This window comes from Elephas maximus, chromosome 11, assembly GCF_024166365.1.
Source record: "Elephas maximus indicus isolate mEleMax1 chromosome 11, mEleMax1 primary haplotype, whole genome shotgun sequence".
Classification (NCBI taxonomy): Eukaryota; Metazoa; Chordata; class Mammalia; order Proboscidea; family Elephantidae; genus Elephas; species Elephas maximus.
This window is the reverse complement of record NC_064829.1, coordinates 98,822,886-98,850,606: the sequence shown is the minus strand read 5'-3', so window position 1 is coordinate 98,850,606 and position 27,721 is coordinate 98,822,886. Positions and strand designations below refer to the sequence as shown.

The 27,721-nt window shown below is 57.1% G+C and overlaps 1 protein-coding gene and 1 long non-coding RNA gene across 2 annotated transcripts in view; one reads left to right on the top strand and one right to left on the bottom strand.

Moving 5' to 3' along the window:
• LOC126085273 (uncharacterized) overlaps positions 1-17,176 on the bottom strand; it is an 84,269-nt gene extending 67,093 nt beyond the window's left edge. The window contains exon 1 of the long non-coding RNA XR_007519228.1: positions 17,092-17,176. This is a non-coding gene — a long non-coding RNA (uncharacterized LOC126085273). The remainder of the gene's footprint in view (positions 1-17,091) is intronic.
• Positions 93-24,796, top strand: LMTK3 (lemur tyrosine kinase 3). Its single transcript, XM_049900475.1, is given in 17 exon segments — positions 93-168; positions 2,134-2,246; positions 3,126-3,259; positions 3,540-3,690; positions 4,418-4,494; positions 4,957-5,075; positions 9,012-9,099; positions 9,480-9,628; positions 10,703-10,787; positions 10,859-10,980; positions 11,104-11,253; positions 11,849-12,950; positions 12,952-14,356; positions 17,170-17,564; positions 19,255-19,390; positions 19,608-19,745; positions 24,688-24,796. Coding segments are annotated over 17 exon segments (4,422 nt in total). The 5' UTR covers positions 93-127; the 3' UTR covers positions 24,705-24,796.
• The last annotated feature ends 2,925 nt before the right edge of the window (positions 24,797-27,721 follow it).

The following is a 27,721-nucleotide window of genomic DNA, read 5'->3' as shown; positions in this document are numbered from 1 at the left end:
CTGGGGTGGGGGTGGGGGGGCGCGTCTGGGGCGCCCACGCGGTGCGTTGCAGAGGCTGCGTCTGGGGTGCGCACAGCTCCGGCCCAGCCTCACCCAGCGCGGGACGCATCGCAGGTGCCCAAGGACCATGGCGACGTCCGCGCCAAGGGTGGGAGCCCGTGCTTCTGGGTGTGTCTGCAGCTCGGGGTGCTGTGGGGTAGGGTGTGCCCCCGAGACGGCGGCGGCTTGGCACGTGATGTGTGTGTCCTTGTCTGTTGTGTCTGTGTCCGTGACAGACGGGTTCCAGGCCCAGCGCTGCCACTTCCAGCTGAGTGTCCTTGGGCAGGGGTCTCAGTTTCCTCGTCTGTACAATGGGCATGATATTAATACCTGCCTCCTAGGGCTGTTGTGGATGAAAAGGTAGTATGTGTAAAGTGCTGAGAAGGATACCTTGCCCATAGTAACTGCTTATAAGAATAAATAAATTAATTAAAAATATGATTATGTATCTTTTGTATGAGATGGATGCTTACGGCTGTGTAGTGTGTGTAAACTTCTAGGAAATGTGGGTATTTATGACGTGTGTGTCTGTGTGTATCTTTGTATGTGTAGTGCATGTTTGAGTCTTTGTGTGTGCTACGTGTGTCTGTGGGTATTAATGTATGTGCTGTGTGACTTTGGTTGGGTAATGCATCTTTGTAACCGGGTGAAATGTGTGTACATTTGTGAAGTGTGTGTGTCAATGTGTGTTTAGATATGGAGTGTGTGTATGTCTGTGTATCTATGTATTTGGTCTGTGTGCCTGTGTCTGTGTGTATTTGTATATGATGCATGTCTGCACGTATATGTGTGTGATGTCTTTATGTCATTTGTGTGCATAATTTGTGTAGCTTTGCCTGTGTGTGATTCTTTGTATGTTGTGTGTGGGTCTGTATCCATGTATTAGTTGTGCGTGCCCATGTGTATCTGTGGATGTGATGTGTCTCTTTTACATGACCTCTGTCTATGTACATGTATGTATTGGATGTGTGTTGCATGTCTTTGTATATGTGTGTCCACGTATGTACTGTTTGTGTATTCATGTATGTGGTATGTCTGTTAATGAACATGTGTCTACATGTCTCAGTACAAGTGAAGTTGTGTGTACCTGTGTGATACGTGTCTGTGTATGTGATGGGTCTGTTAGTGTGCATGATGTGTGTCTCCGTATCTCAGTACAAGTGATGCTGTGTGTATCTGTGTGTGTCTGTGTAGGTGATGCTATGTCTGTGGGTGTTTTTTGTTGCCTGTTTGGAATGTCTGTGTGTGTCCGTGTGCCTTGGCATGTCACTGTGGTGTCTGCGTGGATCTGTTGGGTGTGTGTCTGTGTATGTGGGTCTTTACCTTTGTCTGTAGCATGTATGGGGCTTTGTGATGCCTGGAGTTCCTGCACGGCCGGGTCCATCTGTGTCGGGGGCTGGCCTTCCTGTACGTTCCCATTGCGCCCGTCTCTGCATCTTTGTGTGTGACGTGTACGTGTCCCCGTCTGCCTATGGCTGTCCACCTTTGTATGTGATATGCCTGTCTATGAGGGTCCCTGCGACGCGTGTCAGCTGTGTGCGGGCTGCGTGTGTCGGTGTGACAGCTGCATCTTAGCGTGTGGCACACGTGCTCAAGCCAGTGGCATGTCACTGCGGTGTCAGGGCCAGGAACTGTGGGCCCCGCGCCCCCCTAGAGGTCTGCCAGTTCCTGTCTGTCCCTCCTCCTCCCCTCCTCCCCTCCCTCCTGGCAGCCAATGCTACCCGGGAGCCAGTTGCCATGACGACGCTCCATCCTCCCTCCATCCTCCTTCCTCCCACCCTCCCTCTGACAGGCTCTCTGCTCCCCCAATCCTGACTGCTCTCGGGGGCGGGGCCCTCATCCTCTCCCCCCATCCTACCCTCTCCCCCCCTACCCCAGCAACCCCCGGCTCCCCAGCTCCTCTCCTCTGTCCGCCTCTCCGTCCCTTCATCTGTCTGTCCCTTCAGAGAGGGGGAGGGGGGTACCTGAGCCAGTAAGCAGCCCCTCCCTCCCCCTGTCCTGCGTCTCCTGCCCCTCTCCTGGGCCGGGGGGAGGCCAGGGTCGCGCGGGTCCCCATGGCTGGGGGCTGAGGGCCCGCCCCCCCCTCCTCCCCAGCCGCCACCACCTCCACCTCCCTTCCATCCTCGCCAAGATGCCTGCCCCCGGCGCCTTCATCCTCCTCGCGGCCGTCTCTGCCTCCGGCTGCCTGGCGTCCCCGGCCCACCCCGGTGAGTCAGTCGGGCCATCCGTCTGTCCGGCGGCCCCCTCCCCCATCGCGGCCAGCCCGGGGGTCTGTGTGCGGGGCTCGGGCTCAGTCACCTGTTTGTGCGTCTTCCCGCAACCGCGCAGGGCCTGGGGAGCCGCGGGGACCGGCCGCTATAAGCAGGGCCTGTGGGAGGGAGACTGGGGGGCGGCGGGGAGGGGGTGCACTTAGGCAATGTGTGTGCACACGCGTGTGTATGCAGGTGTGTGCAGGAGCCGGGGACGCGCAGGGCCTCTGGGAGAACTGAGGGCAGAGGGAGGATTACTGTTTCTAAGGGGGACACATCACAGGAGACTGGGTCTGGATTTGGGGGAGACCCAGGGCTTGCGGAGTTTCCTTCTCAGGGGCTTGGGCTGGGGGTACAGGACGTGTGTGGTCCAGGCATCCCCAAAACAGACAAGTTTCCACCTCCCCAGCTGTGGGGTCCCAGCAAAGGGCAAGCATTTCCTTCCAGCCTGCAGCTAGGGGCTCATCATTTTCCACAGATAAGGGGTGATGAGGCTGCCCGCGGGAGCATATTTTAAGTTCTGAGAGCTCCAGGCCCCGCTAGTACTCTCCCTTTCCTCAATCCTCACTGCAGTTTATTTAAGCCTAAATTGGGGGGGGCGATGAGGGTCCCAGGTTGGGGCAGAGAAGGAGGGACCCCACCCCCAACCCAACCACCTGGGAAGACCCCAAACTACAACTCCCACGATGCCCCGGGCCATCCGGCTCCTCTGCCAAGAAGCCCCTGGTTGCAGAGCATTATGGGAGTTGCAGTCCAAGACTAGCCGGGTAGGACGGTCCTGGAGTCCCGGAGCCAGGGGCTTGAAGCCGGGACCCCAACCCAGCCCTATGCCCATAGATGGATTCGCCCTGGGCCGGGCCACTCTGGCTCCTCCGTACGCTGTGGTCCTCATTTCCTGCTCTGGCCTGCTGGCTTTCATCTTCCTCCTCCTCACCTGTCTGTGCTGCAAACGGGGAGATGTCGGCTTCAAGGTGAGGTGCATGGCGGGGGGAGGGGGGGAATTAAAGGTGGGGAGGAAGACCCCAACAAGGCCTCTTCCCCCAAGCCAGATGACAGATGTGGGGAGGGGGTAGGAAGTCAGAGAGTTGGCGGCATCCAAGGTCCTGAAGTTAGGGCGACATCCCTAGCCTTGGATGGAAATTGGGCCGAGACTGGGGGACAGTTATGAGGACGGTGGGGACACTTGAGAGAAGGATGATGGCGTGTCTCTCAGCCCTGTGTTCTCCCACCTTTCACCCCTCCCGGCACCAGGAATTTGAGAACCCTGAAGGGGAGGACTGTTCCGGGGAGTACACTCCTCCGGCGGAGGAGACCTCCTCCTCACAGTCTCTTCCTGACGTCTACATTCTCCCGCTGGCTGAGGTCTCCCTGCCCATGCCTGCCCCACAGCCTTCACATTCAGGTACTGCCCCAACCGGTACCAGGATCCCACGGACCCACGGGACAGGGTGGTGGGCCCTCAGAATCTTCCCTCAGCAGTCAGGGAGCTGGGAGCCAGGGCAGCCAAAAAAGGAGGCTGAGATAATCTTGGGGGAACCAACCAGTTGCCTAACAGCAGATTCTGACTCCTGGAGCGTCCCCATGTGTCAGAGTAGAACTGTACTCCATAGGGTTTGCAATGGCTGATTTTTCGGAAGTAGATCGTCAGGCGTTTCTTCTGAGGCACCTCTGGGTGAACCCAAACCTCCAATCTTTCCCTTAGCAGCCAAGACCTTAACCATTTGCACTACCCAGGAACAATCTTGGCACTGGGGAGCTGTTGCTTAATGCAAAGCTAGATTTAGGGGTTCTTGCGGGGCAGCCTATGGTGAGGCCAGCCTAGATCTCAATCTTCCGGCAGCCAATGCGAGGCTGAAGTCAAGTCACAGGGTCTAGGGAAGCCAAAGGGAAGGACAGATTGGATGCTGGGATCTTATGGGCAGCCAATGAGGGAGGTGGAAATCAGGTGTTGCAATGTTAGGGGGCAACCAATGAGGAGGCTGAGATCTCGTTATGGAATATCGGGGACAGCCAATGAAAAGATATTAGTGTCTCCTTTAACTCCAGTCTCCACTAATCTCGGGTTGTGGTGGTGTTGGCACTTGAGAGGGGAGAGGCTCAGCGGCCTCCCCTTCTCGCCCCCGCCCCAGACATGACCACCCCCCTGGGCCTTAGCCGCCAGCATCTCAGCTACCTACAAGAGATTGGGAGCGGCTGGTTTGGGAAGGTGAGTGGTGCTGGGGGTGGGGCGAGGGGGTCCCTACAATCCAGGACTGTGCTCCTGTTCTGTGTCCATCCCCCCTGCTGTCACCACTTCTCATCTGCCCCTCCACTCCTTCCCCTGCCTGCCTCCGCCAACCCATCCCCTGCACCTCTACCTCTCACCCGCTCCCCGCCCCCTCCCCCCACATCTGTCGGTCAGCGCCTCCCTCCTCACTCCATCGACCACTTCGCCTCGCCACCCGGCTCTTCACTCGTCCGTCTGTCCATCCTTCCATCCGTCCCTGCGTCCATCGGACTCTGGGCCTGTGAGTCTCCCCCCACGTGCCGTGGGGGGCGAGGGTGGTGGGATAGGAAGCGGGACTGGAAAGGAGGGGCAAGTTGGGAAGTGTGCGGTAGGGTGGAGCTGGTCCGGGAAATGGGGCTGGGAAAAGGGCGCGGAGTGACTTTCTGCATCCCCCTCAACCAGGTGATCCTGGGGGAGATTTTCTCCGACTACACCCCAGCCCAGGTGGTGGTGAAGGAGCTCCGAGCCAGCGCGGGGCCCCTGGAGCAGCGCAAGTTCATCTCGGAAGCCCAGCCTTACAGGTAGGTACCGGGGACTTCCGCGGATGTGGGCTCTCTAGGCCCAAATAGCTGGGCTTGCGCCCCCTAGAGGTGGCATTTGGGAGTGGAAGGAGCATCAAACCAAAAACCAAACCCAGTGGCGTGGAATCGATTCCAACTCACAGCGACCCTATAGGACAGAGTAGAACCGCCCCAGAGAGTTTCCAAGGAGCGCCTGGCGCATTCGAACTGCTGACCCTTTGGTTAGCAGCTGTAGCACTTAACCACTACGCCACCAGGGTTTCCTGGAAGGAGCATAGTGGGAGGTTAAACCTGGGTTCGAATTCTGACTCCATCTGTTCCTGACTGTGCCACTAGAGGAAGAGAATTTCCTTCTCTGATCTTTGGGTTTTTCCTCCGGACATAGCCAGGGATCCAAAACGAGAGGCAGCATGATGAGGGAGAAAGCATGGAAACTGAGCCAGTGGCCTGCCTTTACCTTCACTCGGAACCTCAGTATTTTCACCTGGAAACTGAGCCCAGGAAACCTGAGTGTCCTCACATAGAGGCAGCTGAAAGGATGTGGGATTAACCAAAACCAATTAAAACAGTCGCTGTCAAATCCATTCCAACTCATGGTGACCCCATGTGTGTCAGAGTAGAACTGTGCTACCTAGAATTTTCAATGGCTGTTTTTTCGGAAGTAGATCCCAGGCCTTTTTTCCTAGGCACCTCTGGGTAGACTTGAACCTCCAACCTTTCGATTAGCAGCCAAGTGCATTAACCGATTACTCTGTGTTAAGTGTTGGGTACATGTTGGCAGTTCCGTTTCTTAGGACTCTACTTGTGGGTGACGACAGGTAGAAATGGAATCACAGATCAGGGCCTCAAGCTGGCACCCAAGATGACCACTGAGGAGCTTTTTCCTTCCCTCACCTGCTGGTCTGGGAGATCTGGGAGGGCAGGATCGTGACCCTTCCCTCCTCTGACTCCCCTCCACTCTAAGGGCTCCTAGCGTGAGGAGGAGATAAACATTTGCTGGATAAATGCCTTGTGAGGTAGTGAGCTCCCTAACATGGAAAGTGTGTGCACACAGAAAACCTTTTTCAGGACAGCTGTGACTTCCAGAGTCACAGACATTGGACCTTAGCACTCCTTGCTCCATGTCCTTGCTGTTCCTTCTGCCTAAAATATGCTTGCCAACCCCCAGCTTCAAATTGGGGCTCCTTCAGGCCTCAGCTCAGAGAAGCCTTCCCTGACCTCCCTTCTAGGAGGTCTCTGAGATGCTGCATCATGTCATCTCCTGTGATTTCTTCCTAACACCTATCTCTGTCATTCTTTCACCTGTTTACTTACTTACTACCTGTCTCTCCCCAGACCTGTAGTGGTAGCCACTAGCCACAGATTGCTAGTGAAATCTAAGTTAAATAAAATGAAATAAAGTTAAAGATTTGTTTCCTCAGTTGGACCATTTCAAGTGCTCCATGGCCACCTGTGGCCTGTCTTGGACATTGCAGATCTAGGACATTTCCACCTTCATAGAAAGTTCTATTGGACAGCTCAGATCTAGACTAGCAGCTTAGGGGTCCATCTTGCTGCCTGAGCACAAAGGCCATTAGCCCTCCATAAATGTTTGCTGAGTGAACCATAGACCTGAGATCCTATCCCAGCTCTGCTGCATAACCCTGGGCAAATTGCTTCACCTCTCTGAACCTCCTGGATCAAGCAAGAAGTCTCATCCTGGCTAGCAGTTCTGTGGGGAGGATTGGATAGCGGAAGTGGCCGGCCTTGGCTCTGACAAGTAGGTGTGCAATGAATACAAGCTTCATCCTACATCTGCCACCCTAACTCTCCCATGTTGGAAGTGCCATTTTTATGGCCCCAATGCGTACAGTGGTTAAGCACTCAGCTGCTAACTATAAGGTTGGCAGTTTGAACCAACCAGCCGCTCAGTGGGAGAAAAAACCTGGCAATCTGCTTCTGTAGGGATTACAGCCTTGGAAACCCTATGGGGCAATTCTAGTCATCCTATAGGGTCTCTATGTGTCGGAATCAACTCACCAGCAATGGGTTTGGTTTTTCGGTAAAGAAGTTCACAGGGTCAGCAGCAGAGCTGGGGTTGGAACCCAGGTGGTAGACTGTTGGGCTGTGGTGGAGCCCATTTACTGAGCACCTGGGCCAAGTGCTGGCCTGCAAGTATGGGATCTTTTCATCTTCCCCACAGACCCTGGCGTTGCCATTAAACCCACTTAAAAAAAAAAAAAAAAACTTGTTGCTGTTGAGTCAATTCCAGCTCATGGCAACCCCATGTGTGCCAGAGTAGAACTATGCTCTGTAGGGTTTTCTCCGCTGGAATCTTTACAGAAGGAGCCTTGCTGGCGCAAAGGTTAAGACCTCGGCTGCCAGCTGAAAGGTTGGTGGTACAAACCCACTTGGCAGCTCCACAGGAGAAAGATCTGATGATCTGCTTCCATAAAAATTAAAACCTAGAAAAGCCTATGGGAGAGTTCTACTCTGACACATGAAGTCTCTGTAAGCTGGAACCAACTTCATCGTGCAAATCACCAGTCCTTTCTTCTGCAGCACTGCTGGGTGGGTTGGAACTGCCAACCTTTAGGTTAGTAGTCAAGTGCAAACCATTTGCGCCAGCCAAGGACCTCACTGAGCACCTACTGGCCCAGGCACTGGGGACATAGCCGTGAACAAAACACTCCAAATCCTCGACCTACGGGAGCTCACCATCTAGAAGAGGGGAAACACGATAAATAAATGAAATACAAAAAGAAAGTATCAGAGAATGACTAGAGATGTAACGACAATAACACAGTATGTGATAGAGACAGTGGGGCGGCACCACTTTAGACAGGATGGTTGGGGAGGCTGGATTGACTAGAAGGAAACAGTCATACAAAGCATCATGGCAACAGTGTTCAAAGCAGGGGAACAAGGTGCAAAGGTTGTAGGGCAGGAATAAGCTTACTGGGAGCAAGCAGCCCTGGAAATGCAGTTTTAATGCAGGTCAAAATAAAGCCAAAGAAAATAAAATGTTAACATTAAAGCAACAGCAATAACTAGGACCCACTGAGCTCGCGCTTGGTGATCTCATGGAATTTTTGATCTCATCAAATTCCTCCTCACAACTATAGGAGGGAATTACTATTACTGATCCATCGTACGGATGAAGAAAACTGAGGCAGGGAGAAGTGAAGTAACTTCTCTGAGTTCACACTCCTGGGAAAATGGAGTCAGGATTCAACCCCTCCCATCCCTAAGCCTGACTTTACCCATAGTGTGAGCATAAAGGAGGAGCGCCCACCTCAGTTTTGGGGGGCAGTGAAAGTTTCTTGGGGAGATGATGTCAAAGCTGAGACCTGAGGGTTGAGGAAAACTTTGCTGAGGGAAAAGAACTGGAAGTGCAAAGGCCCAGAGCCTAAGTGGGCACCTGGTGTGTTTGGGGAAATGTCTAGGGGTGCAGCAAGGCCAGCTGGAGGGGAAGATTGGCCAGGGAGCTGGGGCTTTCTGCCAGGGGTGCTTGGGAGCCACGGAGGGCTGTGAACAGGCAAACGGCAGGTTACGGACAGACTAAAGTAGAGACCGGAGGCAGGGAGGCCAGGAGGAGGCTGAGAAGAGAGTTCAGTCAGCACCAGAGGGCCAGGTTTAAACCAAAGCTGTGAGGACAGAGAAGAGGGAACCGGAAAGAGTCAGGGGGCAGGAAGAAGGCTGGGGGGTGAGAAGGAAGGAAGGGCAAGAAGGTACCTGCGGGCCTTGCATGGGGACTGGAGGGTGGTAGGGTGGTCCTGAGATGGGGACCTGAGGAATGAGTGGGGTGGGGTTGGAGACTGAGGTGAGGAATCCAAGACGCAAGGAGGGTGAAGCAACACTTTGGTTTTGCCAGAAGGTTGGGATAGAACCCGGGGCTGGGCTGGATGAGGTGGAAAGGGGCTGCTTCCCTGACACAGCCCCTCCTCCCCCACCCAGAAGCCTGCAGCACCCCAACATCCTCCAGTGCCTGGGCCTGTGTGTGGAGACATTGCCCTTTCTGCTGATCATGGAGTTCTGTCAGCTGGTGAGGGGCTGGGGGCGGGCAGGATGGGGCGGGAGGGTGGGCGGCAACTGGTTGGATCCCTCACTGGGGGCAAGCCAAGGGTCCTAGGATCTTTGGAGGAATACTTGGTGGTAACATCCTCCTCCTCATCATCGTTCTCATGGTGATACCTGTGTGACATCCACTAACATTTATTGAATGCTTTCTCTGTACATACGTATCACTAAAGGTGGTGTGCCCCGAACAAGCCTGTGCTATAGGTTCTCTAACCAACGGGGGAAACAGGCTCAGAGGGGCTGCCCATGGAGTGCAGAGGTTGTCCACCCTGCCCTCAGATTGGCTGGAGATGTGTGTGACTGGGAGAGGTTCGTGGTACTGACCCTCCTTGTCCTCCCCCGTAGGGGGATCTAAAGCGTTACCTGCGGGCCCAGCGACCCCCCGAGGGCCTGTCCCCTGAGCTGCCCCCTCGAGATCTGCGGACACTGCAAAGGATGGGCCTGGAGATCGCCCGTGGACTGGCGCACCTGCACTCCCACAACTACGTGCACAGGTGAGCCAGTGGGGGCGGGGCCCCGAGGAGTGTGGAGGAGCCACTCGGGGAGGAGGGACTACTGTGGAGGAGAAGCCAGAAGAACGGAGGGCGGTCACATGGCAGGGGCCAGAGGAGGAGCCAGGAGTGGCAGAGACAGAGGAGAGGAAAACTGAGGAGGGTCCGGAGATGGAGGTGGAGGTGAAAGAGAAGGAATCGGGAGGATGGGGCAGAGGGAGGAGGAGTCAGAAAAGAAAAACAGAACCAAGGGAACCGGAGAAGGGGACAGGGAAGGAGGGAGGAGTCAGGAGAGGAAGGGGAGGTACTGGGAGAAGAGGGGGAAGAGTTAGAACATAGAACTGGAGGGGAGAGAACAGGAAAAGCGGAGGAGGAGTCACGGGAGGAAGACAGGTCACGGGAAGGGGAGGGGGAGGGGCCAGGAGGAGAAGGGGAGGAGTCAAAGCAGAAGGGGTGGAGCTAGGAGGGGAGGAAGAGGAGAGGAAGGAGAGTGGTTGGGGGAGGGGTCAGGAGAGGACATATCAAGGGAGCAGGGGAAAGGGTCAGGAGGGGAGGAGTCAGGAGCAAAAGGGGAGGGGCCAGAAGCATAAGGGGAGGGGCTAGGAGCATAAGGGGAAGAGAGTCAAGAGGAGTGAAGAGGCAGAGAGGGCGGGGAGAGGGGAGGAGTCAGGAGAGGAAGGGGAGGAGCTGGGAGGGAAAGATTCAAAAGAGACAGAAGAGGGGAGGGGCCAGGGAGGAGGTGGGAGGGGAGGATTTAGGAGAGGAAGGGGGAGTCAGGAGAGGAAGGGAAGAGTCAGGGAAGAAGCAAGAGGAGTCAGGGTAAGTGGAGTCAGAAGAGGGGGAGGAGTCAGGGTAGGAGAAGTCAGGAGAGGAGGGGAGGGAACAGGGAAGAAAGCTGTAGAGCCAGAGGAGGGGAGGGGTTATGAGAGGAGGGGGAGGGGCCAGGGGAGGAGCTGGAGGAGGACAAGCGAGGGGAAAAATGTCAGAGGGAAGGGGAAGAGTCCGAAGAAAGCGGGTTGGTCCAGGCTGCCGCTTCCCTGCTTATGCCCCCTCCTCCCCAACACTATCTACCCATAGCGACCTGGCCCTTCGCAACTGCCTGCTGACCTCCGACCTCACCGTTCGCATCGGAGACTACGGGCTCGCCCACAGCAACTACAAGGTGGGGGCTGCCTGCAGTCATGGGGGGACTGCAGGAGCCCCCAGCCACCTAACCGCGACCCATCCCCCCAGGAGGACTACTACCTGACCCCAGAGCGCCTGTGGATCCCACTGCGCTGGGCGGCGCCCGAACTCCTCGGAGAGCTGCACGGGACCTTCATGGTTGTGGACCAGAGCCGCGAGAGCAACATCTGGTAAGGGGCCTCCGGGCGTGGGCGGGGATGTAACCCAGCTCTATGGGGGGGGGGAGACTGAGGCCTGGAAGGGTGCCCAAGAGCAGGGCTCTGACCCCCCCCTCTGCCCCTCTCTTCCCGCAGGTCCCTGGGGGTGACCCTGTGGGAGCTGTTTGAGTTCGGAGCACAGCCCTACCGCCACCTATCAGATGAGGAGGTCCTCGCCTTTGTGGTTCGCCAGCAGCACGTCAAGCTGGCGCGGCCGCGCCTCAAGCTGCCCTACGCAGACTACTGGTGAGGGCTGCCCCCGGTCGGGACCCCTGCCTTCCTTATTCGCCCCACTTCAGGATAGTCCCCACCCACCCACCCCATTCACAGTCTCACCACTTGCTACAACCCCCAGAGTGGAGAGGAGACATCCTCACCCCTTCCTGTAGCATCTTGAGATTCAGAGAAGGGAAACTGAGGCATGGAGTGGCCGAGCTGAGATTTGACTCCTAGTTTCGATAAGCCTAAAAGGTTATTTCTGAGACCCTCACCAGAACTCACAGCCCAAACCAGGGACACCACCTTACCCATCATTCCCCCCCCATCACCTTTCTGTCCCTACTCTCTCTGGGTCTCTCTCCCCCTCTCTCTCTGGGCCTCTGTCCACCTCTTTCTCTCTAGGTCTCTGTCCTCTTTCTCCGGGTACATCCCCCCCTCTCTCTGGGTCTGTCCCCCTCTTTCTCCGGGTCCCTACCCCCCTTTCTCTCTGGATCTCTGTCTCCTTCTCTCTCTGGGTCTCTGTCCCGCTCTTTCTCTCTAGGTCCCTGTCCTCTTTCTCTGGGTCCTTCTCCTCCTCTCTCTCTGGATTCCTGCCACACTCACACCCGCCCCCCTCCCCCAGGTATGACATCCTGCAGTCCTGCTGGCGGCCACCTGCCCAGCGCCCCTCAGCCTCTGACCTCCAACTGCAGCTCACCTACCTGCTCTCGGAGCGGCCCCCGCGGCCTCCCCCACCCCCACCCCCACCCCGAGATGGCCCTTTCCCCTGGCCCTGGCCTCCAACACATACTGCACCCCGTTCAGGGACCCTGTCCTCGCCCTTCCCCCTTCTGGATGGCTTCCCAGGGGCTGACCCCGACGACGTGCTCACAGTCACCGAGAGCAGCCGTGGCCTCAACCTTGAGTGCCTGTGGGAGAAGGCGCGGCGAGGGGCAGGCCGGGGTGGGGGGGCCCCCCCCTGGCAACCAGCATCTGCACCCCCGGCACCCCACACCAACCCCTCAAACCCCTTCTACGAGGCTCTGTCCACGCCTAGTGTGCTGCCGGTCATCAGTGCACGAAGCCCCTCTGTAGGCAGCGAATACTACATCCGCCTGGAGGAGCACGGCTCCCCGCCTGAACCCCTCTTCCCCAATGACTGGGACCCCCTGGACCCGGGAGTATCCGCCCCCCAGCCCCCTCAGGCCCCCTCCGAAGTCCCCCAGCTGGTGTCCGAGACCTGGGCCTCGCCCCTCTTCCCAGCACCCCGGTCCTTCCCGGCCCAGGCCTCTGCCTCAGGTGGCTTCCTCCTGAGCGGCTGGGACCCCGAGGGCCGGGGTGCCGGGGAGACCCTGGCTGGAGACCCTGCCGAGGTGCTGGGGGAGCGGGGGGCTGCCCCGTGGGCCGAGGAAGAGGAGGAGGAGGAGGGCAGCTCCCCGGGGGAAGACAGCAGCAGTCTTGGGGGAGGCCCCAGTCGGCGGGGTACCCTCCCCTGCCCCCTGTGCAGCCGCGAAGGGGCCTGCTCCTGCCTGCCGCTGGAGCGGGGGGATGCTGTTGCCGGCTGGGGGGGCCACCCTGCTCTTGGCTGTCCCCACCCCCCAGAAGACGACTCATCCCTGCGAGCAGAACGGGGTTCCCTGGCCGACCTGCCCCTGGCCCCCCCTGCTTCGGCCCCCTCCGAGTTTTTGGACCCCCTTATGGGGGCGGCGGCACCCCAGTACCCCGGGCGGGGGCCACCACCCGCTCCCCCCCCCCCCGCCGCCACCTCCCCGGGCCCCCGCGGACCCCGCCGCGTCCCCCGACCCCCCATCGGTCGTGGCCAGTCCCGGCTCAGGCCTGTCCTCTCCGGGCCCCAAGCCGGGGGACAGCGGCTACGAGACCGAGACCCCTTTTTCCCCCGAGGGAGCCTTCCCAGCCGGGGGGGCAGCCGAGGAGGAAGGGGTCCCTCGGCCACGGGCTCCCCCCGAGCCCCCCGACCCAGGAGCGCCCCGGCCACCCCCAGACCCGGGTCCCCTCGCACTCCTGGGGACCCGGGAGAAGCCAACCTTCATGGTTCAAGTGAGCACCGAGCAGCTGCTGATGTCCCTGCGGGAGGACGTAACAAGGAACCTTCTAGGGGAGAAGGGGGTGTCTCCCCAGGAGCCAGGGCCCAGGAAGCCGGGGAAAGGCACCGGGAACAGAGAGACAGCCCCGGGCCCAACAGTCCCAGGCAGCGACCAGAAAGCCCCAAGCCCAAACGAGGACCTGAGCCTTCCTGTGAACGGGGTGACAGTGTTGGAGAACGGGGGGCAGAAAGCCCCAGGCATCGAGGAGACAGCAGTGGAGAATGGGGGCCCGGGGTCCCCCGAGAGAGAAGACAAAGTGTTGGCGAATGGGGAGCTGCCACCCCCAAGGAGGGAGAAGGAGTTGGAGAATGGGGAGCTGAAATGCCCAGAGGCCATGGAGAAAGTGCTGGTGAATGGGGGGCTGACACCCCCAAAGAGCGAGGAGAAGGTGGCAGAGAATGGGGGCCTGAGCCTCCCCAGGAAGGCGGAGAGGCCACCAGAGACTGGGCCTTGGAGAGCCCCAGGGCCCTGGGAGAAGATGGCCGAGAGTGGGGGTCCAGCCCCCACGATAGGGGAGCCAGCCCCCGAGATCTCGCTGGAGAGAGCCCCCGAGTCCCACGCAGCAGTGGCCTCGCCCCTGAAAGGCTGGGAGACAGCGCCTGGCCCCATTGGCCCAGCCCCCAGGAGCGGGGCACCGGACCCCGGGACCCAGAGGAGAGCCCCAGAGACTGGGAGGGCGCTGAGAGCCCCCGGGGCTGGGAAGCTGGACCCCGGGAGTGGGGGCCAAGCCCCGGGGGACATGGGGACGGCCCACGGCGGCGGCCCCGGAAGCGGCGTGGACGCAAAGGCCGGGTGGGCAGACAGCATGAGGCCGCAGCCTCCGCCACCACCGGAGGTCCAACCGAGGAGGCCGGAGCCAGTGCCCCCGAGAGCCAAGCCGGAGGCGGCCCCCGAGGGAGACCCCGGGGCCCCAGACAGCAGGGCCGGCGGAGACACGGCACCCAGCGGAGACGGGGACCCCCTCAAGCCCGAGAGGAAGGGCCCAGAGATGCCACGACTGTTCTTGGACTTGGGACCTCCCCAGGGGAACAGCGAGCAGATCAAAGGTGAGGAAGCGTCTGGGAGTGAGGGGAGCAGAAGTCTGGGCCGACTGAGAATCTTGGGCTCCTGGAGGGTGGGTTCAAAGGTCCTCCTGAGCAGTTGAGAGTACAGACCCTAGAGACACCCCACCTAGGTTCAAATTCTGCCTCTGCCCCTCCCTCACTCTGTGGCCTTGGGCAAATGAATTTAATTTCTCTGTGCCTCAGTTTCCCCATCTCCCCAGAATGGTTGGCAATGATAGTACCTACCTCCTAGGGTTGTTGGGAGAGTTAAATGAGTTACCACTTCCAAAGCCTGACACGTGGTATAGTACACACCTGCTTTTCTTATTGTAATTTGCTTAGATCAGGAGTCTCAAACTCTGATGCCACAGGGGCCAGGCAGTAGAAGGAAGTGAATGAAGTTGGCTGGGGAAGGTGGTGGATTAGGGAAGGAAATACCTTGTCTAGAGGAAGGAGCCATTTCTCAGCTGCACTCAGGAATGTTGACATAATGGCACAAATGGTTTGCCCGGGACTACTAACCTAAAGGTTGGTGGTTTGAACCCACCCAGTGGTACTGCAGAAGGGCCTGGCGATCTGCTTCCGTAAAGATGACAGCCTTGAAACCCCTATGGAGCAGTTCTATTCTGTAACACATGGGGTCACCATGAGCCAGAATCGACGTGATGGTAGCGGGTTTGGTTTATCCATTTGGTTGGCAAATCTGGCTCTTTTCTCTTACGATGGTTGCACCCAATTCAAAGGAAGGCAGGGTTGCCAGAGTGTCCCTGGTTTAAACTTCTCAATAAGCTGAGGCCTCCATTACTCAGCCCCACAGCCTGCCATGTGCCAGGCCCTGAGCTGCCGAAGGTTGGGACCCCAGGGGTGTTCAGGCCCTACCCTGCCCCCATGGTAGGAGGGGATGCTTTAGGAGAAGAGAAATGGAGGATGAAGATAAAAAGACCCGGTTTAGATGTTTAGCTGTGGTTACACCAAAATTGCTACAGGGCCTGATTTCCTTAAATACCGGCATGAAAGTTATAAGTGATCCATATGAGCAGGAAACAGAGGGAGACAGGTGAATCAATAATAATGACAGTTCCTGTTGGTTGGACACCTATTGTGTGTCAGGGACCTCACAGCCACACTTGAGGGAAGGTTTATCATCTCAGTGGGTAAGGGTCAGGGAGGGGCCTGGGCCCAGGACTTTCATTCCTCATAGCCTGCGGTGTTAGCACACTACCGCCTTCTCTAGGTTGCATTGTTGTGGGGACTTTGCTGCCAGCTGTGTCAGGAAAGACCTCAGGCGGCATAAAAATGTCAGGGGAAGAGCAGCTTGGATGCTTCAAAGGATCTGTGTGGGGTCACCGTAGCTGGGTGAGAATGCTCTTTATCCAACCAGTGAACTCCTACTCATCCTTCAAGGCCCCACCCAAATTTCCCCTTCCCTGGAAAGTCTTCCTGGTTTCTAAAGGCTGTCGTCCCATCCTTCTTCTGTGCACACACAGCTTCTAATAGTTCCCTCTATACAGCCCCCCATCACCCTGAGATGGGTAGTCAAGGAAGGCCTCAAAGAGGAGGTGACTTTCGAGTAGACCTGAAGGAAGTGAGGAAGCCAGCTGGGTGAACATCTGGAGGAACAGTGTTCCAGGCAGAGGGCACTGAGATGGGCACTTGCTTGGCATGTTCAGGGAATAGCAAAAGGCCAGCAAAGTTGGAGTAGGGTGAATGAGGGTGGGGAGAGTGACCTGGCCCACACCGTCTTTCTCCCTGACCAGCCCCTGACCCTCCTCTCATCTGCACCATTGCCCTCCCCCCCAACAGGGTCTGGCACCCAGTTCACTTATGCACTAATGGAGGAATGAGTGGACCTTGTCCATTTACCAGTGAGGAAACAGAGGCTCAGAGAGCTGGATCCACTTGCCCAGGGACACACAGCAAGAGAGCAGGGTAGGCTTGGGATTCAAAGCCAGGTTTCCTCCCCTAGGGACCTGAACCTTACCACCCCCCCCCCCCCCGCCACCGGCCCCACCGGGCTGAAATTGAGGAGTCTTAGGGCAGGAAAGGGGTCTGGACATGGTTCAGACACCCCAACTTTGGCAAACGAGGGCCAGAGGGGGGAAGTGCTTTGTTCAATGTCACACAGCAGAGGACATTCATTCATTAATTCTACAAATACTAAGTGCTTCTACATGCACAAAGCTTGGCGATGTAGCCCCTAGCAAGCTGACTCGGTCTCTGCCCTGTGGGCGGGCAAGCACTGATCACATCTCCACAGAACTAGAGTTAAACAACAGAACTAGAGTTACACACTGAAATAATCCGCTCAGAACAAAAGGCGCTCAGTGCAGTGGGGCACAGAGCAGGCCGTCCTCCCTGACCTCCTGGGAGAACTCTGAAGGCTATGAAAGCCCAAGGCTGAAGGATGAGTAGAACTTGAGTTAGAAAAGGGCAGTCCAAGCAGAGGCAACAGCTCATGCAGAGGCCCAGAGGTGGGAGGAATGGGGAAGTGGCCCATGTGGCTGGAAGGAGGTGAAGCTAAAATGAGATGAGGGCAGAGCCTGAAGAGGTCAGCTGGGCCAGGGTACTTAGGCCCAACGGGAGAATAGGGGGCTTTATGCTGTGGGCACTGGGAAGCCATGGAGGGTTAAGCACAGGAATAGGGAAAAGATCTCTCCCACCCTGGTTGGAGATAGGCCTCAGTGCAGCCCTTCAGTTCACATGGGGAAAACTGAGGCCTAGATTATGCTGAGGCTTACCTGAGGACACGCAGCTGGTGAGGAGCCCTGCCTCAGTTTTCCCCGAGGCAGGGGCTCACCGGGTCTCTCCCCTCACAGCCAAGCTCTCCCGGCTCTCGCTGGCGCTGCCGCCGCTCACGCTCACGCCATTCCCGGGACCGGGCCCCCGGCGGCCCCCGTGGGAGGGCACGGACGCCGGGGCGGCTGGCGGGGAGGCCGGCGGGGCGGGGGCGCCGGGGCCGGCGGAGGAGGACGGGGAGGACGAGGACGAGGAGGACGAGGCGGCGGGCGCGGCGGAGCCGCGGGGCCCCGGGAGAGCACGGGCAGCCCCGGTGCCCGTCGTGGTGAGCAGCGCCGACGCGGACGCGGCCCGCCCGCTGCGGGGGCTGCTCAAGTCTCCGCGCGGGGCCGACGAGCCCGAGGACAGCGAGCTGGAGAGGAAGCGCAAGATGGTCTCCTTCCACGGGGACGTGACCGTCTACCTCTTCGACCAGGTGAGCAAACGGAGGACTGGGGGCCGGCAGGAAGACGGAGCCCAGCGTGGGGAGGGGCGTTGAGAGGGCGGGGCCTGGAGGCAGGCCGAGCTCAGAGTGGGGTGGGGCGTTGAGGGGGCGGGGCCTGGAGGCAGGCCGAGCCCGCCGTTGGGGGGGTCTGGGAGAGGCGGGGCCTGGAGGAAGACGGAGCCCAGCGTGGGGCGGGGGTATGAGGGGGTAGGACCTGGAGGCAGGCCGAGCTCAGAGTGGGCGAGCGATCCCGGCGGGGGTGGGCGGGGCCCAGGAGAGACAGGCTAGGGAATGGGGCAGGACTTGGAGGACAGGGTGAGGCCTTGAGTGCCGGGTCGGGGCCTGAGGAGGGGCGGGGTCTGAAGACTAATGGGCCCTGGCAGGTTGGGGCGGGGCCTGTAATATGGGACACGCCTAGAGTGGGGAAACCCTGGTGTCGTAGTGGTTAAGTGCTGTGGCTGCTAACCAAAAACGGTCAGCAGTTCGAATCCACCAGGCGCACCTTAGAAACTCTATGGGGCAGTTCTACTCTGTCCTATGGGGTCGCTATGAGTCGGAATCGACAGCAATGGGTTTAACGGGCTAGAGTGGGGGCGGGGCCTTGGGAGGGTCCTGGAGGGTGAGGACAGTTATGCAGCTTGAGTTGGTTGAGGGGCCCTGAGAGGGGCGGGGCCGGGGGCAGGGTGAGGCCTGTGGTCCGGTTAGGGGATGGAGGACGAGAGAGAGACCTGAAGAATGAAGACCGGTCCGGAAGGCCAAGTTAGTGGTCAGGGCGGGTCTGGAAAAGCTGCGGAGAAAGCCTTGATACGATTAGGGCGTGACTTGAGAGGCGGAGCCTGATGAGGCTTGGGGTGGGGCATGTTGGACAGGGCTCCAGGGGTAGGAGAGGCTTAAGGGGTCGGTTAAGGATGGAGGTAGATCTTATCCTCTAGGGGCAGGCCATGGAGAGGCTACCAGTGGGGCTTATGAGATGGGGCAGATAGTGTTAAGGTATTTTCGGCCGGGGTCAGGGATGGATGGGCGTAGTGAGTGAACTGGGAGCGAGGTGTGCAGAAATGGATTAAGAATTGTGTTGAGTAGCTGGGGCTGGACCTAGCGAGATGTGGGGATAGCGCTGAAGAGAAAAAGGGAGGGCAGGGGAGGTGTTTGCGGGCTGGAGGCGTAGCTAGAGGAACCTGGGGCAGGGCGTCATGGGCTGGGGCGAAGCTCAGACATGGGGCCTTGGCCACTGAGACAAAAGAGTGGGTCAGGGCCAATTCTGAGGGCCGCTTAGGGGTCCGGGGGCGAGATCATCCCATCCTGGGGTGGGAGTTGCGCAGAATGGTGGTTCTGAGGGTAGTTCTAGGTCTCGTCACGAATGATCGCAGCCAAGATCTCAGAGGTACATGGGGCTCATGAAGATGGAGCGGGGCTTATGGAGCGCGTTAGGAGCATTCCTGTGTTGGTCGCTTACCTGTGGGCGGGGGTCAGGTAGGGGCAGAGCCTCGGGCTGGGCTGGGGTTAAGGCAATGTCGAGTTTCGAAAACAGAAAAGGGATCCAGCCACATCTCCAGAGAGTGCGAGTCAGAGATCGTGAGTTGGGATGCCTGTAGCCCCAGAAGTGTGGCTGGTTTTGTTGGGGATGTGGTGGGTGGGATATGACGGTCCGCCCCCTTTCGCTTCCTCTAATCTGCTCTCTCAGGAGACGCCAACCAACGAGCTGAGCGTCCAGGGCCCCCCCGAGGGGGACACGGACCCATCAACGCCCCCAGCGCCCCCGACGCCTCCCCACCCCACCACCCCCGGAGATGGGTTTCCCAGCAACGACACCGGCTTTGGTGAGGGGCGGGACCGGGGGGGGTGGGGCGTGGTGGTGTCTGGGGCGTGGCCTGAGGAGGGGCAGGGCGGGGGCTCGGGCAGGGCTAGAGGAGGGGCTGGGCCTGGTGAGAGGGCAGAGTCTGGCAGGTGGGTGGGGTCTGAGGGAAGTAGCTGAAGTTGGGAGGGTGTACCTGGAGAGTCTGGGGCTCTGACTATGTCCTCTCCTCTCCCCCATAGGAGGCAGTTTCGAGTGGGCGGAGGATTTCCCCCTCCTCCCCCCGCCAGGCCCCCCCCTGTGCTTCTCCCGCTTCTCCGTCTCGCCTGCGCTGGAGACCCCGGGGCCCCCCTCCCGGGCCCCAGACGCCCGACCCGCAGGTACCTTGCCTCAGACCCTCAGACCCGCCCCCACCTCGGTCCCTCCCTCTATTTCTCCACCTCTCTGCCCCATCTCTCTCTCTCTCCATCTGCCTCTCCTCCACTCTCTGTCCCTATCTTAGAATGTCCCTGCCTCTCGTGGTCTCTCGCTCCGCCCCCTCCCCCTCTTTCTGTGGGACCTCATCCAGCTCCGGGACCAGCACCCGACCAGGCGGTATTCATCAGATGGTCTTGGTTCTGCCCATCCCTTAGCCTCAGTTTCCCCTTCTGTAAGGATTCCCTCTGAGGCTTCTCCCAGCCCTGCCCGTCTTTGGCCCAGACTTTTGCCTGGCACTGGCCAGGGTCCTGACCCTACTGGAATTTGGGGGGAACATTGATCAGGGGCAGACTAAGCTCAGGGAGAAGACACCAGTGTGGGCAAAGCTAGTTAGTATGAAACAGAGCTGAGAGGACACAGCCAGTGAATCTGATAATAACAACAACTACACTACAAGTAATAATGATCGAAAGCACGTACCTAGACCTTATAATGTGCTTGACACAACTTTAATCCATTTAATCCTATGATCCTATGGGAAACCTTGGCGTAGTGGTTAAGTACAGCAGCTGCTTACCAAAGGTTGGCAGTTCAAATCCACCAGGAGTTCCTTGGAAACTCTATGGGGCAATTCTCTGTCTTGTAGGGTCGCTATGAGTCGGAATTGACTCAAGGGCAGCAGGTTTGGTTGTTTGGTTTTTATGATCCCATAAAGGAGCCTTGGTACCAAAGTAGTTAAGCATTTGGCTGCTAATTGAAAAGTTGGTGGTGCCAACCCAGCAGCTGGAAAAATGTGGCAGTCTGCTTCCATAAAAAGATTACAGCCTTGGAAACCCTATGGGCAGTTCTATCCTGTCCTATAGGGTCGCTGTGAGTCAGGATGGACTTGAGGGCAACGGGTTTGGTTTTATAACAACAATGATCCCATGGGGTGGGTTCTGGTCTCATCCCCATTTTACAAAAGAGAAACTGAGGCACAGAGCGGTCACACAGCAGGGAGTAAGGAGCCAGAATTCACACCGGGGCCTCCCAAGCTGTGAAACCGTGTCTTCTTCATGAGTCACCATTTGTCAGCCTCCTTTCCTGTGGAGTTTCATGTACAAGTATCGCTAATCCTCACGGCCACCTGGGGAGAAGATCACATCACTGGCATTTTCTGACTGTACCAGAAGCCAGAGAGGGGACAGTCCAGCAAGTCTTCCGCGGCAGGACGGAAAGCTGAAGAGCTGGGACAGCCCAGCTCCCACCGTGCTCTCTGCTTCCCCCTGCTGGCCATTCAGGGAACACCGTGAGACGCAGGGCTTGCGCTGGGCTGGTCAGGTGGTGGGGGGGGCGGGGGTTCCCCGGCAGGGAGCTCTTGCAGAGCTGAGGAGGTGGACGTCAGGGCTCCCTTCCTGCTCCCCCAAATCTTAGTTTAGGTGTCGGCTGTGTCACTTCTCCGCTGTGTGGCTTGGAGCAAATCACTTTCCCTTTCTGTGCCTCAGTTTCCTCATCTGTAGAATGGGAATAATGAGACCTAACTTATAAGATGGTTGAGGGGATGACAGGGCTTAATCCTCCCTGTGCGTGCAGCACGGAGTCTGGTGGTGTGACATCTGTCTCTAAGCCATCTCTAACCATTAGCTAATATTGTGCCTAATTAACCAGTACCAGTTGCGGTCAAGTTGGTTCTGACTCCTGGCAACCCCATACATGTCAAAGCAGAACTGTGCTCCATAGGGTTTTCAGTGGCTGATTTCTCAGAAGTAGATCACCAGGCCTTTCTTCTGAGGCACCTCTGGGTGGACTCAAACCTCCAACTTTTTGGATGCCAGCTGAGCTCGTTAACCATTTGCATCACCCAGGGCCTCTGTGCATAATTAAACCAAAAATAAATAAAACCCCTGCTGTCCAGTCAATTTCGACTCGTGGCAACCCCAGGTATCACTGAGAGCAGACGTGCTCCATAGGGCTTTCTTGGCTGCGATCTTTATGAAATCAAATCACCAGGGCTTTCTTCCAAGGCACCACTGGATGGGTTCAAACCTCCGACCTTTCGATTAGCAGCCAGTGGCAAGCCACTTGCACCACAAGGGTTCCTTGTGCTTAATTTAACCCCCTACCCACTGCCATCAAGTCAGGTTCAACTCAGTGACCCTAGAGGACAGGGTAGAACTGTCTCACAGGGTTTCCAAGGCTGTAAACCTTTCCAGAAGCAGACTGCCACATCTTTCTCCCACGGAGTGGCTGCTGAGTTGTGGACTGCCAACCTTTCAGTAGCAGCCGAGGACTTAACCACTGCACCACCAGTGCTCCTATGCTTAATTAGAAATCAAAACCAAACCCATTGCTATCGAGTTGATTCTGACCCATAGCGACTCTATAGGGCAGAGCAGAACTGCCTCATTGGGTTTCCAAGGAGTGGCTGGTGGGTTTGAACTACTGACCTTTTGGTTAGCTGCCAAGTTCTTAACGACTGCACCACCAGGACTCCATATTTAATTAAGTAGATGTTTATTGAGTATGGAAACCCCTGGTGGTATAGTGGTTAAGTGCTATGGCTGCTAACCAAAGGGTCGGCAGTTTGAATCCACCAGGTGCTCCTTGGAAACTCTATGGGGCAGTTCTACTCTGTCCTATAGGGTCGCTATGAGTCGAAACTGACTCGACGGCACTGGGTTTGGTTTGGTTTTTGGTTTTATTGAGTATAGCTGGGTGGTGCTGTGCTGGGCCTGCCTGAGCCTTCCATGCTCGGCAATACCAATGAGCTTAGCCCTGCCTCCCTCTGCCCCGACCCCAGACATCGACCACACAGTCCAACAATAAATGTGCAACTGCAAACTCAGGGCTACAAAGAGAAAGCAGATACCAAGAGGAATGGGCTTTGCCTGGAGACCTGGGTACCATTTAAGTCAGGTCTTGAAGGAGGGGGAAAAGGAAAGGGACAGCGTTTTGGCTGAGAGAACAGCTTGCACAAAGGCCCTGATGCAGGAGAGAGCTGGGCCAGGTCAAGGAACAGAGGGGAGGCCGTGGGGTTGGGGGTTACTTAGAAAGTGTATTGGATGGAGGGTGGAGGGGTGAGGTGAGAGTGTGCAGGGGCGATCATGGAGGGCTTGAGTGTGAGCTGGGGGGCTGGAACTTTATCTGGGGGGCACTGGGGATCTATAAAAGGGTTGTGAGCAGGGAGGGGCAGGTCAGCTGTAGGGTCATGTGGATGGAGGAGACTGGAGGCTGGGATGAGGCTGGGCCGAGGGTCCAGGCGGGGGAGGATGAAGGGACTGGGGGCTCGAGGGGCCTTCCCCAGCCTCAGGGCCCCCATGAGGATGGGAAGGGTGGGTTTCAGGGTGTGGGGACACTGGCCAAGTGGTAAATCACAGCTGATACCAGCAGGGTGAGCCATCCAGGGGGAATGACTTCACCTTTAATCACCAGGAAAGGAGACAGAAGGCCCAGTCACGTGAAACCTCAAATCCCTTCACTCAGTGGGTAGATCTGCCATTGGCAGCAGGGGCCAAACAGCTGAAGAACTTGGCTGCTTCCCAAGACCAAGGCTGGAGGCCCCAGAGGGGGGTCCCCCGTTCATCCTCAAACCCCTGTGTTCAGCGCGGCCCTGCCCCATTTAAGGGTTTACCGGGTGCTCCTGTTGCTGCTGGGAGCTGGTGAGTTGATTCTGACTCATAGCGACCCCATGTGACAGAGGAGAGCTGCCCCATACTGTTTCCTAGGCAGCAGTCTTTCCCAGAGCAGATAGCCAGGTCTTTATACTGCGGAGCTGTTGGGTGGGTTCTAACCTCCAATCTTTCGATTAGCAGCCAAACGTTTAACTGTTGCCCCACCAGGGCTGCTAGATTTCCCAAAAGGATACCTGGTGGCGCACTGGCTAAGCACGTGCCTGCTAACTGAAAAGTTGGGAGTTCAAACTCACCCACAGCAACTCCACAGGAGAAAGACCTGGCAATCTGCTCCCATAAAGATTACAGGCTAGGAAACCCTATGGGGCGGCTCTACTCTGTCACATGGGGTCGCTATGAATCTGAGCTGACTTGATGGCACCTAAAAACAGGTATCCAAAAGCTCTGACCCCTTAGAGGAAGAGAATAAGTCATTTTCACTATTTAAAGGGGTGGAAACTGAGGCTCAAGGCCAGAGGGTGGGGGCAATGACCAGACCTAAACCACCCAGGTAGCAGTTGGTGGGGCCAGGGATGGGGTGGACAGTAAGAGCCTTTGGTATGAGGGGCTTCACCCTGCAGACCTTGGTTTTGTGGATCTGAGGAATGGGAAGGGGCTTTCATTCCACTGTGGGAGGCTGGAAGAGGAGTCATGGGAAAGTTGGTAGGTGGCTCCTGGGGAGAGATCTTTCCATGGGGGAGAAGGGCACTTTACGCCAGCTCCTGTGCTGGAGGCTGAGATACAGCAATGACCAAAACACGACCCCTGCCTTCAGGAAGCTGACGTTGAGAGGAAGGAGCAGACCAACCGGAAACTCTTCAACAATGCCTGAGATTATTCCAGAAAGATAAATGTGTAGAAAAATCATCAGAGTGGAATGTGATAGAATGACTGGGGGTGGTGATAGAGTGATTGACTAAGAAAGGTCAGGGCAGATGTCTGAGCGGAAGACCTCCAGTGGGGCCTGAATTATGTGGGGAGGGTGTTCCAGGCAGTGGTAACAGCAAGTGCAAAGGCCCTGGGGCAGGACTGTGCTCGGAATGTTGGAGGAACATGGAGGAGCCCAGTGTGGCTGGAGCCAGAGAGAGCCGAGAAGGCAAGGGGGCAAGGACAGGATGTGAAGGCAGAGAGGGCACAGTGACAGATCCTGTGGGGCTGTGTGGGCCACGACGAGGGCTTTACTTTGAGTGAGACAAAAGCCATGGGCCTATCCACCCTATAATTCCCTTTCTGTTTCCACTTCCTCCGTCCTCAGGCCCTGTGGAGAACTGACTCCCCGAAGACTCGACCCCCCAGCACCCCCAGAAGAGGGGTTGAGAGTAGAAACCTCTGTGGACGATGGAGCCACTGCCACCACCGCAGAAGCCGCCTCGGGGGAGGGCCCTGAGGCAGGGCCCTCCCCTTCCCCCACCATGTGCCAAATGGGAGCCCTGGCCCCCTGCCCCCCAGCCCCCCTGATGGCTCCCTTGACCCCCCAGACCCCCTCGGTGCCAAATGAGGCAGGAAGCCCCTCATCCCTCCCTGGAGAGGCAGCCTTCTCGGAACTGAACTGAACTCTTTTGGGCCTGGGGCCCCTGGGCACAGTGGAGGCCTCTCCTCACCACTCCGGCCCGACAGGGGCTGCAGGCTTTGGGGACTTGGACTCCCCCATCTCGCATCTCTCCTTTCCCTCCCCAGCCTCGCCCCTGGAGGGGCCTCTGGTCCAAACCTGCGCGTGGCATTTTCACATTATTTAAAAAAGACAAAACAACTTTTTGGAGGAATGCAGGGCCTGTGTGTGTTTCGGGGGGGTGGAGAGGGATGCAGGGTGTGGGTGCTTGCCCAGGAGAAACCAGAACCACCCAAAACATTCCATCCTCACAGCCCCAGTTGATGAATAGGACATGGAGTTCTCAGAGAGACAGAAATGCCTGTTCTGAGGCCCCAGCTTCTGTGTCTGGTATTTACATGACCTGACTTCAGCTGCAGCCTCGACTTTAAGTTCAAGAGGCATCAAGGAGCCAATGAGGGTGGGGGTGGACTGAGGGGTATGGTCAGGGCCCTCTCTCCACAAGGCAGTGTGGTGGTGATGGCCAGAAGCTGTCCATGTTCTGTTATTCCCCAAAGGTCAGCTTCTACCTCCTTGCCCAGTGTGGTTCTGCCTCAGTTTACCTGTTTCTCCATATGACCACCCTCCTCCCTGACTGAGCCTCTCCAGCCACATTTCTCCTTTTCTCCCTAGGAATCCCTGGGTGGCTCAAATGGCTAAGTGCTAGACTAATAACCAAAATGTTGATGGTTCAAACCCACCCGGAGGTGCTTCAGAAGTAAGGGCTGGCAATCCAAAAGATCACATCCTTGAAAACCCTATGGAGCACAGTTCTAGTCTGCACACGTGGGGCTGCCATGAGTCAGAATTGACTCAACGGCACCTAACAACAACAGTCTTAGCTTTCTGTCTTGCTCTGCCCCAGTTTTATCTCCTCAATCCTTTCTGTCCACCTTATGTCTGTGTTGACTTGTCTTCGTGTTTTTCCACATCTCCATCCAGATCTTTTTCCTCAGCTTCTTCCTCCCTGTAAAGTTCTATTTCTATTTCTTTGTCTGATTTCACCCCATCTCTACTTCTTTCTTGTATGTGTTGCTCCCTTTACCCTTCTGTCTCTATTATGTTTTTCTGCCCTTTGTTTTTCTTTGTTGCTGTCTTTTTCTGGATTCTGATGGATCCTGCCACCACCTTTTTCCCTCTGAGTGGGTCTGTCTTGTCTTCTCTGTTCTCTTGGCCTTGATCTGCTCCCATCACCTTGGTACCAAGGTCTCTTAAATAGTTCAAGGAGGAGGTTTGGATGGAGAGGGACAGAGCAAGGAGTAGGTACCAGGCTGGCATGCTGTGGGCTCCTGTCTTAGGAATTATGGAGACGAAGGTGTTAGGATCACATGTAAATTGAGGGTAGTGGGAGGAAGGGAGAGAATTAGGCTTTTGCCTCTTCCTGTTGCTGCCACTGCTGGTAGACCTGGTGGTGAATGAACTGATCTTGTAACATACCTGCCTGGGATGGGTGCTGCATGGAACCAAGGCAAGGAGAGGTCTGGACTCCCAAGTCTGAGGGAGGAGGGGGCTGGGGGCCAGTACTTCTGGGTCTGAGGGAGGAGGGACCCAGGGACCTGGACTCCTGGGTGCAGGTGAGGAGGGAGCTGAAAGCCCGAATCCTCAGTCCTTGGGGAGAAGACAGGATTGTGGGGCAATTTTGAGGTGACTGGAGTCTGGCTGATGTCTCTGAGTGGCGCAAGCAGTTGCAACTGGCTGCTAACCTGAAGGTTGGCAGTTTGAACCTACCCAGTGGCACTCTGGAAGAAAGGCCTGGTGATCTGCTTCCATAAAGATTACAGCCTAGAAAACCCAATGGGGGCAGTTCTACCCTTACATGTGGTAGCTATGAGTGGAATCAACACAGCAGCAAAGGGTTTTGGAGTCTGGCTTGGAGGTTCCACAGGCATCTCCAGCTTGGTTCAACCAAAACAAGAACCATTGATTTCACCCCCACCCCCCCCAAAAAAATAAAATCCCTGTTGACCATTTCAGTGCATGGCAACACCACACACCAGTTGGTCAGCTCAGTGTCCTGAAGTTCTTGACCTGGCCCTCGGCAAGTCCTGTGGGCGCCTCCTTCAGGACGTCTCACGTGATTCCACTTCTCTCCACCTCTACGACCACACCATCTTGCACTTGGATGGCTGCAAGAACCTCCTGACTCACTTGCCTGCTCCACCCCTAAACCCACAGGTGTCAAGTTGATTCTGACTCATAGTGACTCTATAGGACAGAGCAGAACTGCCCCACAAGGTTTCCAAGGCTGTAAATCTTTACGGAGAGATGGCCCCATCTTTCGCAGATTGGCTGTTTGGCTCAAACCACTGACCTTCTAGTGAGCAGCCCAGAGCTTAACTATTGTGCCACGAGGGCTCCTCTGCTCTATCCCTGCTCTCACTGCAGCAGCTGGAGACACCTCCCTACGTCTACTCAAACACATCAAGCTCCTGCTTCACGCCCTCAGATGGCTTCCCATGCCACAAGGAATACACCTGAAGGCCCTGCTGTAGCTGACAGATGATTGGGCCCAGGCCACCCATTTACTTCATCTGCTAGTACACCCACCTCCATCACCACCATACAGGCATGCAGGCCACTGTCAGCTACTCCACCACACCATGACTTTTCCTGCTCCTAATGGCCTCTGAGCAAACTGTTCCCTCCACCTGGAATGGTCTCCACAGCATCTCCATAAAGCCAGCTACCTCTTCAGGTAGTA